This window comes from Sycon ciliatum, chromosome 8 (genome assembly GCF_964019385.1).
Source record: "Sycon ciliatum chromosome 8, ocSycCili1.1, whole genome shotgun sequence".
NCBI classification, from domain to species: domain Eukaryota; kingdom Metazoa; phylum Porifera; class Calcarea; order Leucosolenida; family Sycettidae; genus Sycon; species Sycon ciliatum.
Window position 1 is genome coordinate 13181099 of NC_088650.1, and position 9814 is coordinate 13190912.

Genomic DNA, 9814 nt, shown 5'->3' on the forward strand with positions numbered 1-9814 from the left:
CTCTACTGGGTTTAGAAGGACTTTCGGACTGGTAGAGAATAAGGTTCCGTCGTGGTAAACCCTGCATGTGAACACGGACGTAAGAACAGCTGAGAATACAACCACGCATGGCTCATGGACACGCTGTGTACGGTCCAATCCTAGGAAAGCAGACTCCGAGAAAAGAAAGAAGAGGAACCATTATGCAAAGACAGTCATGCGTTCTGGTCCATCGTATTAAACTGAACATTGTCCCTGAACATCTCACCAAATTTAATTGGTTTACTTTCACACGGGACACTCGCAATGGCATAGTACTTCCCAGAGCTTTGTCAACTATGTTTACGAAATCTCCTATCTTCTCTTCATACTCGTATTGGCTCAAGCTGCCCATGGAAATGAAGACAATATCCAATATTAGACAGTTCATAGACCATGTTAAATGTCATGCCACGTTGTAGGCTCGCTCGCCTATTTTGCTAGCTTATCTCGCCGCTCTCCACCATGGTCAACATAGTGATACATTTCACCCCGCTGATGCATTATTTTCTTCCGATTATAATCTTCTTTCCTTCATTTTTTTCTTCTCTTGCCATGGCTGGCTAACGCCCCCTCCTTTGCATTGGCTTCTGCCATTGAACGGTGAAATAATAATAATAATTATTATTATTATTATAACACCAAGCACGAGGTACGTTGTGATGCGTGTATTAAAGACTATCATAATTTAAGTTTTGTCGGGTGGGGGGTGGCGTCTTTAATCCGTATACAGGTATAGATCGCCTATTGGTTTGGTGGTTATAATAATATACCAGTTTAAGGTGGCGGTTATAATGTTATAATGTTATCAGCTTCAAAGTTCAAAAGCAAAAGTATCTTTTCCACTCAAACTTAAGCGTTTATACGGATAATCGGCTATAGAAATATATCGCCTATTGTGATCAAATCTCCACTTCAAAACCACTCAATTGCATACATTCTGGATCGTTTATAGTTACTAGTGGTACCTACAGAAATATTTGAAAAACTGAGATTGTGAACATAAACAATGCTATGCTGTGTACTACCAGCAGTGTGGATAAGTCTCACAACCACTGGCACAAGTGCCGAAAACTCACACTCACCCTCACCGTTAGGCGCTGCATCTGCTGCTAGGGTTTATCGGGTGTTAGCGGCCGCCGTGAGTTCCCTTCGGGAACGGACCGGCACGATAATTTACTTTTTTTTACCAGCAGTGTGGCCATACAGGTAGAATAGATGCAGGTTGTTGTTATTTTTTACTTTACTAGTCTCGGTTTGGTACTTATATGGACATGTATAATGCACATCTGTTTTTGTATGCTATCATGACTAAGTTGTAAATTTATCACTTACATGTACATAAAATAAAATGTAAAGAACTCTTCCTCTCCTCTCCTCCATGCGCTCTCACAGCCGACTCACTGCTACCCTCGGTAGCCATTACACACACCAACCAAGGAAGGGTTGCAGGTAGGTAGATACTGAAATTCCTCCTGACAGCTGTTTCGCCTTCATAAGGCTCATCAGAGAAGGTGATACTGAATAGGATGATATCAGGTGGCTCTGATGAGCCTTATGAAGGCGAAACAGCTGTCAGGAAAATTTCAGTATCTACCTACCTGCAACCCTTCCTTGGTTGGTGTGTGTAATGGCTACCGAGTGTAGCAGTGAGTCGGCTGTGAGAGCGCATGGAGGAGAGGAGAGGAAGAGTTCTTTACATTTTTTTAATTTTATTGGCCGAATAGTGCCGTTCACCATTTGAAATAATTACATGTACATACTTTGAAGTACTACCCTGTCCAACCACATCTGGAGTGATAATAGTCTGTAGTGATCAAATCTCACTTCCTCAAACACCAATGCTATCAATAAAAAAAATTGCATTTGATTACACTTCTTCCAAATCTGTCTTAAATTCTAAATGCTCCCTAGAGTCACTAGCCTATCGTCGTCAAATCCTCAGTCTCACTACTTTTCACAGATATGTTTTCCATCATCGTGATTACCTTGCTGATTTCCATTTCAAGATTACGAATAGTGAGCGACGACCAAATAAAATCATTCTTCCCAAATTTAAATCATTCTCTAAGTCTCTCTTCATGTTCCGAACTGCTATTCTATGGAACTGTTTACCCCCCAGTCTAACATCGGAAGCCTCGCTCTATAAGTTCAAAGCTGCCCTCAGGAAATTTACAGCTGACTATGCTTATGCAATCAACGGAATTCCGCCACCTTGCAGTTGATTTTCCCCATTTCTCTCCTCATCAATCCCTACTTCTCTTTGTACATACATCTACATCTACTGTTCTTTCAATCAAATGAACCCCTCGATAGGCACATTGCCTTTGGGTCATTTCATAATAATAATAATAATAATAATAATAATAATAATAATAATAATATAACCGATCTCTACCTGCACTCTGGTCTATGGTCATATTGGCTTACTTGTAGGATATGCGAAACATGGTCTTATTCCGGTCCACGGTTCTTGCCGAAGCGGAGCAGTCAAATGTCTTGGACTGTGCCTGGAGAAGTTGAACATCAGACTTGGCCATGAGATGTCCGTGTGGAGGCTGGAGCTGGGCATTGCTGAACATGGGACGCAGGACTTGATTGAACTCGTCCGCCGAGCTGACGATGATAAGATCGACGTGGAAATGTGCGGATGTGCTCAATGCCCTGCAGGAGGAAACACCATTCCAGCACAGAACTGTCTCTGAATGGTATTGCTGTGCGTGATTATCACTCTCAACGTAGAGCACAGATTTGATATCGGTTGATCCTGGCAGTGGGGATAGGTATGACTAAAGATAAGTAAATGTCTCTTCCAAGGCAAAATGTTAAAAGTCTGATTAATTTTTAGAAAGGACTGGGAGAACTTCGAATCAATAACAAAAAAACTGTCCCATAACTAAGATATGCAAAGTTGAACTCGGACGGTGAGCCAATTTAATTACGGTAATAAGAGAGAAGGACACAATGTTACGAGTTATGACTAACTTTCCATCAACGTAAGCAGATCCTATACAGTCATCGAGTGCGACAAAATGGCACAAAAGTGTTGGAGCTAAGTTTCAGGCTGAATGTCTCAGTCCTCCTTGTCAGTTGCATGCCATTTTGTCGCACTCGCTGACTGCATATGGTCTGGTTACGTTGGTGGACAGTTAGTCAAAACTCGTAACATTTCGTCCTTCTCCTTTTTTTACCGTTACTCGAATGGTTGCTCATGACAAGCAAGGTTCCAGTCCAGGTGGGGTTAGTATTTTGTTCTCTTTTCACTTTTCAGGCAAATGCCTGAAAAGTGAAAAGAGAACATGAAGTACATGTACAACGATTGATTCCAAATTTTCACCCAGGATGACATCATCAGAGATTTGAATATCCCATGTCCTATCCAATTCGGCTATACTTGGTCAGTACGCAACAAAGGATGTCTAGACTTGTTTTCTATCTCACAGTCAATAAGGATAATAATGATACTGTTGACCTCACCATCCATCCTGAATAGTCAGCTTGTAGCTGACTGTACACGTGTATCGTCCGCTGTCGGACACGCTATCGCCGTGTACGTAGTATTCTTGTCCAACTACTGGCAGCAGAGTGGTGCCGTTGACATGCCACCGTATCAATGTAATCTCGATCGGATATTGAGCTGGAGAAGACAAAAATTAATAGGAAACGCAGGTGTATCAAAACAATCTCACTCAGGCGAGACCAAAAAATAGAGATTCCCGGGCCCTCCCGCACCAAAATCGAGCCAAAGCCAAACTTTTTTGAACAGTTCATTTATGTACAGTACTGATCGTGTGAGTAGAACTGAGACGTGGAGTCACACAAACACGAGCTTGTACGACTCCCAGATGTACAGATCAGGGCCATCGTTGGCCGAAATATAGAAAATTTTAACGGGTAAACCGCGTACCCGGGCCATGGTACCTGTTGTCTGTAAAAAAATTGAACAAAAATTTAAAAAAGGAAAATGCTGTAAAAAAAGTTCAACATGGCATGCACACACATAATATACCGGTAGTCATACACATACATGTACATGTACATGGGAAAAAAATAAAGAATAAAATTCACCCGCCCGCACCAATTTCACGTGGGTCCTCCCCGGGAATCTCGATTTTATGTTGGTCTCGCCTAATCTGACTAAATTCTCTTTCGGATGGAGAGCCAAGGATTACTTTATAGAAAAGATTGTTTAGTAACTGGTGGTGTTAGTGGACATAATAGCGTACTGTAAATATACAAATTTTCGGCAGCTATTTAATTTCGGCTATATTCGGCACCGACCCAAAACGCCTAAATTAAAACGCCGATGAAATTTTTCACAGCATCTGACTGTCGCACTATACCATGCCCTCTATACCCCACGCCGAAAATAAATCGCCACCGAAATGTCCAAAATCGTGAAGTGCCGAAATTTTGTATATTTACAGTAACTTGTAGCTCCTTGGTCCTTTTTCTTTTCTACATTATCTTTCCTTTGGCTTCCCTCCGTTTTTCTGTTCGACCCTCTTTGAAATTGTGCAATGTACTGTGGAGGCAAATAATTATAAATGCATGACACATCAAAAATCAACTACTCGAAGTAACAAGTGAAACCCTCAGTGAGAGCCGACAATTCTCCTCATTAATCCTAAATGACCTCGCGATCAGTTTTATATATTTTTATTATTTAATATTTTTACTATGTTCACATACCTAACTCGTAAATAATAGCGACTTAGCCATTGCAAAACTAGCCAATTAAGTACGCTATCAGCGTCGGGTACCACGCCCGAGAAATCGCAGCATTGTTGTGCTCAAGGGCTACATCTCCGCGATTCGTAACAGGTCCAATTCCGCTATGGGCAGGGTTTGGTACTCCGTGTCCCTGCTTAGTGATCTGCCTGGTACTCAGCGAAACATGGCCGTATGTACAGTATTATATGCAGGTAAATCAATCTTCTAAAAGCTTAAAGGGGAAGTTAAGGCAAAAATTAAAATTTCACCAGTTGTAGTCTTCGGGGTGCTGAGTCGAATGGTCGTGGTCCGAGGAAGCTGAGACGCTCCCTTCCTACTTGAATCCCAATCGAACTCGCGGACTTCCACCGAAACTGGGTGACTGCGCCCTACTAGATGGGGATTTGTATGCAAAATGTCACTAAAAGCGTCATTTCGTTCTTATAAAAGCACGGATGACCGCGATTGGCCCATATGTTGTAGTCTTTTGGACGCTGAGTCGACTGGTTTTGGTCCGAAAAGGCTGCGATGCAGCGTTCCTCCTTTATTCCCAATCGAACATGGTTGAAGAAGCGGTCACGTGCTCCTGCGTACGCCAGTCACCTGGTCACCGTGCCTGCAGGCCCGTGCAGGGTACAACTTACTAGCCTGTTTGACCTTTTTCGGGTGCAGTCCTGTCACTCGAGTTGAACCTTGGTGTGAAAGTTGTCGCCTGCTGGCGTGGTGACCAGGTGATTTGGGCACCCAGGAGCACGTGACCGCTTCTTCAAGCATGTTCGATTGGGAATAAAGGAGGAACGCTGCATCGCAGCCTTTTCGGACCAAAACCAGTCGACTCAGCGTCCAAAAGACTACAACATATGGGCCAATCGAGGTCATCCGTGCTTTTATAAGAACGAAATGGCGCTTTTAGTGACATTTTGCATACAAATCCCCATCTAGTAGGGCGCAGTCACCCAGTTTCGGTGGAAGTGCGCGAGTTCGATTGGGATTCAAGTAGGAACAGAGCGTCCCAGCTTTCTCGGACCAAGACCATTCGACTCAGCACCCCGAAGACTGCAACTGGTGAAATTTTGATTTTTGCCTTAACTTCCCCTTTAAAAGCTATGACAACACAGGGCGTTGTAGGAAAAAAGATAGTCGTAGAACAGTACAGAGGCCTTCAGCATGTACATGACTTGTATCGATATGCAAGTTATATGCTCAGTCAGCTGTTTGCAGGGAGGGAACCGTTCGAGAGAGAGAGAGAGAGAGAGAGAGAGAGAGAGAGAGAGAGAGAGAGAGAGAGAGAGAGAGAGAGAGAGAGAGAGAGAGAGAGAGAGAGAGAGGAAGAGAGAGTGAGAGAGAGATACCGTTATGGCGTATAGGTTATGTGAAGACGGCTACGTTTGAGTCTGCGACCAATTCCAATAGCATCGATAGGATTGCTTACTTCCGTTCAGGGTAACCGAAGATGAATGAAAACAGGTCAGGTTGCGGCCTTTGTTTTCAAGGGTGGTCCACACTTCCAAGTCTGGTACAAGGTTGATGTAACCTGCATGCACAGCACGATACTAAGGACGTCAATCAGTATTCAGAGCCAAAAAGGACAATACTTCGCCCTCCAGGGCTGCAGCTCTCCCATAATATATAATTCTCTTTATTAAAGGATCTCCCAGAGGCGATGGCCTGTCGAGGGGATCTCCTGATGCAAATCATGCAATAGAAAAAAACAGTGAGGAAAACTACACGTGTTACAGTATATGCTACATAATGAGCAATAAACACGGGGCAAGGTTGTTCAAAATAAAGCAATTACTTGAAGTAATTTTTAAAATATCCAGGGATATACCACTACAGTCAAATTTAAAACTTTTCACGTGCAAGCGATACCATATATCGCCAGTTTAACATCTGCCTTTAGCCCTATCCTAAGTCTACACTGTACATGCACGAATAGCACGATAACTAGTTCTATGCCAGAGAATAGGCTTCTAAAGCAACGTTTCCTGTAGTTGTGTGGAAATACCGATAGGGAAACACTTGCGATGAACTGAATCGACCACCATGGCCACCTCTTTTGAGAGTAACGCATACGTGTCCTAGCGGTTGATGACGCTAACTTCATCGGGCATGCACACGCTTTGTGTGGCTGTGCAGTGATATAGGGGATAGCCAGCATTACATCCTTGCCAATTACTTCCTCCACGTCATTAAAATTGTCGCTTCGCACATCGCAATATTTGTGACTTGGCTCGTCTTAGTCAGACTGTGGGAATCGCTGTTTTCTGTGTTCGAACACTGGTACGACCCTTCCTGCGCAATGTCTACTTGTTACTGAAGCCGTGGTGGTCTCGGACTTTGTCGGAGCTCTCTTCCGCACCAAGCAAATTCATCGCGCTCCGCACTATTCCGCCCCAGAGCGCAATTCGTTTTCTGGAGTTCGTGACGTCCCACATCGTTTGAGTGGGCATTTAATTATCAAGACTGCAAGCTCGGGTATACCGGTACGAATTCTGGTATCTCTAATGAATACGAAATAATTCTTTGTTGCCATCTTCAATAGGTCCGTCAAATAGAAGACAAGACTTGTCAGGAGTACTACTACTTGCTTTCGTGGAGTGTGGCTGGTGAACTGTTCATGCTGTGCTGTGATCTGCAAGCGTCGTGTGGTCTCGTCGGGTCAAATGAAAAACCTATGAATACGAAATGCTGAAGTTGACGATGGCAAGAACAAACAGACCGAAGACGGACAGAGACACAGAGAGAGAGACAGGCAAACAGACCGATAGGAAGACACACAGACACACAGATAGATAGACCCAGAGAGGGAATATGCATTAGGTTGAACTATGGGGTGGCTTCGATGCTGATCATGCCTCTGTATACACGGGTTGCCTAAGGTGCGGTTCACACGAGGTACAAACTGCGTGTTGATAACTGATTGCAGTACAAAACTGCTTATAATCAGCATGTGTTCACACCGTGTGTACGTATGTGAAAGGTTGCGTAAAAAAACGCGCGGATCCAAAAACCATAGAAACTCGCTGCCATACGTACGCGTCGTCTCGTCTCAAAAATGTTTTAGAACAAAGTTTAGTTTGCGTCTGAATAGTGTTCTTCATCGCATGTCAGCCCACGACTGATTGGACTTGAAGCCACAGTTGTCCGCAGAGCTAGCTGCACTTTTTATGCTGATACAGTAGTTGTAGTTGTTCGTTTGAACTTGTTGTTTAGTCACTCACGCGCCAGGCGCGAAAACTACTCCAGGCTCCGAACGCGCTCTCCATGTCAAACTCCGGATCAGCTTGGCTGCCCGTGGCAGTCGATCTCTTGTACTTCTTGTACATTTCCCGGGCTTTTGATTTCACGCTGTCTACTATGAGTGCCGTCACCTCCAAGTCAAGGCCGTTTTCCTTGGCAAGTTTGTTCAGCTCCTCGGCAATTTCTTTCTCACGAACAGCGCGTTTCTAAATCTTGCCACTCTTCGTCTGTTGATATGCAGCCCATAGCCTAGGTCGATGAGCTTTGACTCCAACACTTCTGAAAAAATCTGGCGAGGCATCGTATCAAAATAATTGAACTCAATCGAACAACCAAGTGAAAATAAAAAAGCACTTTCAACCCACTTACCCACTCAACCCAAGTCTTTGTCAGCAAGAAACAGCGTGTATCCTGCTTTCTATACCCCTTCAGGAGTTGCTGAAAACATAATACGAGTTTTCCCGCCACAGGTGAAAGTTGTCAAGGTAACCACAGTACAAGAACACGTTGAAAGCATGATATACGGTGTTTTGTACCTCGTGTGAACCGCACCTAACCCCAACTCACCTGTAAGTTGCGGTGCTGGTGTGCATAGCCCTCTCATCGAGACGCTGGTCAAGAAGATAAAGAAGACCTGCCGTGACCATGCTAGCGTGCTGGCTCGTCTCCTGGACTTTGGTGTCGCCATGGCTGCTTGCGGGAAGGAGAAAGTGGCCCTCTCTTCTTGTCCTCTTACACAGGAAGGTAGGCGAAGACTAACGCTCCCTTATGAAGGAGCCGTCCCTTTCGCAGTTTCGGTTCTTGTCGCATCGAAAGGCGCACAGGCATGCATTGGTCAGCACCTGTGCGTTTCGGTGTCTTTCTCTTGGGTCCGAGTTACCACTGGGCCGTGTTTCTCTCTGTCGAAAAGTAGAGACATGGGCAGGAATTATGCAAGAGCCACGAACGAAACCTAACTGATCGCAAACGGACCGCCTGGGATAGCCCGACTCAGCTCTAAGGCAACGAAACCAAAGGCGAAAGATCCGCTCCGAAAGACTTTCGCTTGTTTCAATTGACACACGTCACAATGGACATTGCTTACAACAATGGATGGTGTGCGAGCTTTGTGAACTGAGAAGTCCCACAAAAGTATTCGTTCAACTCTGAAAACTGTCTTTCCAGTGGGTCTGTAAGAAGCACTATGTGGTGTGGACGTTCGAGGGGCGTTTGAAGCAGAACTCATTCATTTCGCTAAGCAGTAGAAGGAGTTGGGTGCATGTTTTGGGTACTGAAGAAGATGACGTTCTTACCTGAACTGTAGGAGTCTCTTCTTCGGATTCACTGGACAGGACTTCATCCAATTGCTTTGCTTCCCCTAAACTCCTCCTCACAGCTCAATCCATCACTAACTAAAGAGAGAGAAGGGAAACAAGAGTATTATGTACACTCTCTGATGTACCCCGCAGCTGAAGAATATTCATTTGCCGGAGTACTTCTTTGCTCTGTTTGTCAGGTTTGCGTACTTTCGACCGTCGCATTGTACTGGCAGACTGTTCGCGTACACTTTCTTGTGCACATGTGAGCTGTCAAGATGTAGGCTTCACTGACAGCTCGCCAGCGAGACACAGCGCGATGCAATCAGGTCTGGTTTTCCAGTACAGTGGTTATCCTGTTCCCTGATTCAGCACTCCATTGATTGTATGTAGAGAACTAAACATGTCGCGCCCTATGCCTGGCGCGCAGGTGCCGGTTAGACGCGAAAAGTCCCTAGATCGACGCGAAGTGTTGTTTTCGAAATCGTAACGTTCCAACAAGTTGACATATCGCACGCGCAGCTAGCTGACGAACGGGTCGAAAG

The 9814-nt window shown here is 44.6% G+C and overlaps 1 protein-coding gene across 1 annotated transcript in view; it reads right to left on the reverse strand.

The window, feature by feature from the left end:
* The window catches only part of LOC135823570 (uncharacterized), a 10721-nt gene extending 1288 nt beyond the window's left edge, over positions 1–9433 (reverse strand). The window contains exons 1-6 of the mRNA XM_065336413.1: positions 9267–9433; positions 8542–8873; positions 6164–6265; positions 3496–3655; positions 2449–2682; positions 7–61 (exon numbers count right to left, since the gene is read on the reverse strand). Of these exons, the coding sequence (XP_065192485.1) occupies positions 7–61; positions 2449–2682; positions 3496–3655; positions 6164–6265; positions 8542–8662 (672 nt within the window). The 5' untranslated portion in view covers positions 8663–8873; positions 9267–9433. The remainder of the gene's footprint in view (positions 1–6; positions 62–2448; positions 2683–3495; positions 3656–6163; positions 6266–8541; positions 8874–9266) is intronic.
* Between the last annotated feature and the right edge of the window lie 381 nt (positions 9434–9814).